Source organism: Cnephaeus nilssonii (assembly GCF_951640355.1).
Source record: "Cnephaeus nilssonii genome assembly, chromosome: X".
In the NCBI taxonomy this organism is placed as follows: domain Eukaryota; kingdom Metazoa; phylum Chordata; class Mammalia; order Chiroptera; family Vespertilionidae; genus Cnephaeus; species Cnephaeus nilssonii.
The window spans coordinates 48,920,477-48,923,546 of NC_137071.1; the positions used below are offsets into that span (position 1 = coordinate 48,920,477).

The 3,070-nt window shown below is 43.6% G+C and overlaps 1 protein-coding gene across 1 annotated transcript; it reads left to right on the plus strand.

Moving 5' to 3' along the window:
* Positions 1–376: 376 nt before the first annotated feature.
* LOC307095298 (WD repeat-containing protein 53-like) lies at positions 377–874 on the plus strand (the record flags this gene model as incomplete). The annotated part of the gene is made up of 1 exon (XM_079764539.1): positions 377–874. One exon carries the CDS (start codon positions 377–379, stop codon positions 872–874), a length of 498 nt encoding a protein of 165 aa, XP_079620665.1.
* Between the last annotated feature and the right edge of the window lie 2,196 nt (positions 875–3,070).

Sequence of the window (3,070 nt, forward strand, 5' to 3'; positions counted from 1 at the left end):
AAGTTCTCACTGATTAGTGGAGGAGAGCTGGGTGTGGGAATGTTGGGTTCTGAATGGGATCCTTCTTTATAGGAAATGCCACCCACCCCCCATCAAGTGTGTCCCATTGAATACAACCAACTGCTAAGGTTAGAGCACATCATGGACAAGAGTTCAATTGAGGAGTCCTGGAGATTTACAATTCTAATATCCTGCTATTCTCTGCTATGTTCCAAGACAGAAAGTTCTTTGGAAACAAACAACAAAATATAGGTTTCTCACACCATCCACAAAAATAAATCCTAGCTGGATTACTAATAAAGATTGATATCACCATATAAGAGGTCATCAAGAAGTACCGTGGAGGGAAGCAGGAAGAGCAGTCTTCTGAGCTGTTATGGCTGTCAAGTGGATTGGTGGACATTCTTCTCCTATTCTCTGCCTGAATGCTAGTTCAGAAGGGCTAGTCGCTTCTGGAGCAGAGGGTGGAGATCTCATGGCTTGGGGTGAAGATGGGACTCCATTGGGACACACACACTTTATAGGGGCCAACGACATTACATGTGTCTTATTCTCTCCCTCCTGCCTCACCAAGCTCTATACCTCGCATGGAGAAACTATTAGCATACTGGATGTCAGATCCCTCAAAGGTTCCCTGGACCATTTCCATGTGAATGAAGAAGAAATCAATTGCCTTTCATTGAACGAAACTGAAAACCTGCTGGCTTCTGCTGATGACGCTGGGGCAATCAAAATCCTAGACTTGGAAAATAACAAAGTTAGCAGATCACTGAAGAGACATTCTAACATCTGTTCTTCTGTGGCTTTTCGGCCTCAAAGGTCTCAGAGCCTGGTGTCATGTGGACTGGATATGCAGGTTATGCTTTCCAAATAATACTTGGGTAATTTCTAAATGGGATTTGTTAGCAGAATCAAATTGATCAGACTAAATATATCTTTGAATTTTTTATTATCTACTAACACGAGCCATAAACTTTACTTCTAATGCATGTTTTATGCTAACTTGATAAAGCCTGTTAGATTTTATTCATAAAGTAATCATTAATCATTTAGTCTTCTTTTCTCTGTGCTTTAATACATTCCTAAAATCTGAGAACTCAAATATTTGATTCTAAACATTTGTTTAAACAAAGGGGCATCCTGGGAGGAACCAAGATGGCGGCAAAGTTAAACAACTAAACTGCCGCCTTGCACAACAATTTCAAAACTACAACTAAAAGACAAAATGTCTACCACCCAGAACCATGGGAAAGCTGGCTGAGTGGAAGATTTACAACTAAGAAGAGAAAGGAGCACAAATGCAGAAAAGCTGAGGTATGGAGGGGCGCGAATCGGGCTGGTGGCGGGCGACTGGGTGCGCAGCTTTTCTTCAACCCGAAGGGAGACAAGCTCCCGATCACTCTGAAATCCAGTTTCTGGGGACACACGGGGGACCCAGACGCCTACGGGGAGAAGCTGGACTCTCGGCCATCAGGTCAGAAAGTGAGAGTGACTTTTTTGCAGAGGTGCACCCAGCAATCAGTGTTTACTGCGCTGGAGCGTGGGATGCAGGGACTTGGAAACACAGAAAGGCAGAGACGGCTGATGGCAGCCATTGCCGTTTGCCACGCCCCAGCCTAGTGACGCCCTGAGACCCCGCCCCACACAGTCTACAAACCCGCCCAGGCTCCACACAGCGGCTTTTGCATATAAATGGCCTGTTCTGTGGCAGTTTAACCAAATAAACTGCAGCTCCAGTCAGACTGCTCCAAAACCGCCCAAGCAAAGAGGAGAAAACTGTAGTTCTTGCTGTAGCTCCTGCTGGGGGGCCTCCGACAGTAGCTGACCTGCATCCCATTGGAGATCCAGACACTAGTGTATCTAATGGTCGGTGTGAGATGACACCAGATTTCAACCACTCTCATAAGGGACACATTCAAGAGGCAGACTCAGTTAGCAACAAAGCCCCACTGGAACAAGTCCTGCACCATAAACGTGTCTCCAGCACAGCAATTCTTCTGTTATAGACACAACAGGTCCTCACAGCCAATTGGCCTGGAGGTCAATTCCTCCCAGTGACACCAACAACAATCAAGACTTAACTACAACAAGGCTGTACACACAGTCCACAAAGGGGTACACCAAGAGTGTCCACCTCAGGTAACTGGGAGGCTGACCCGTTGAACCAATAGGACACCTAGTACACAAAGCTACCCTAACCAACTCAGGGAAGCAGCAAAAATGAGGAGGCAAGGAAACAGATCCAAAACGAAAGAAATGGAGGAGAACAAACGAATGGACATAGTGTTCAAAACCACGATTATAAGGTTTTTCAAGAATTTCATGGAAAAGGCCGATAAATTTAATGAGATCCTTAAGGATATGAAAAAGGACCAACTAGAAATTAAACATACACTGACTGAAATAAAAAATATTATACAGAGACCCAACAGCAGACTAGAGGAACGCAAGAATCAACTCAAAGATTTGGAATACAAAGAGGCAAAGGACACTCCTCCAGAGAAGCAAGAAGAGAAGATAATTCAGAAAGTTGAAGATAGTGTAAGAAGCTTCTGGGACAACTTCAAGCGTACCAACATCAGAATTATGGGGGTGCCAGAAGAAGAGAGAGAGCAAGATACTGAAAACCTATTTGAAGAAATAATGACAGAAAACTTCCCCCAACTGGTGAAAGAAATAGACTTACAAGTCTAGGAAGCACACAGAACCCCAAACAAAAGGAATTCAAAGAGGACCACACCAAGACACATCATAATTAAAATGACAAGGGCAAAAGACAAAGAGAGAATCTTATAAGCAGCAAGGGAAAAACAGTTAGTTACCTACAAGGGAGCACCCATACGATTATCAGCTGATTTCTCAACAGAAACTATGCAGGCCAGACGGGAGTGGCAAAAAATATTCAAAGTGATGAATAGCAAGAACCTACAACCAAGACTACTCTACCCAGCAAAGTTATCATTCAGAATTGAAGGGCAGATAAAGAGCTTCACAGATAAGAAAAAGCTAAAGGAGTTCATCACCACCAAACCAGTATTATATGAAATGCTGAAAGGTATTCTTTAAAAAG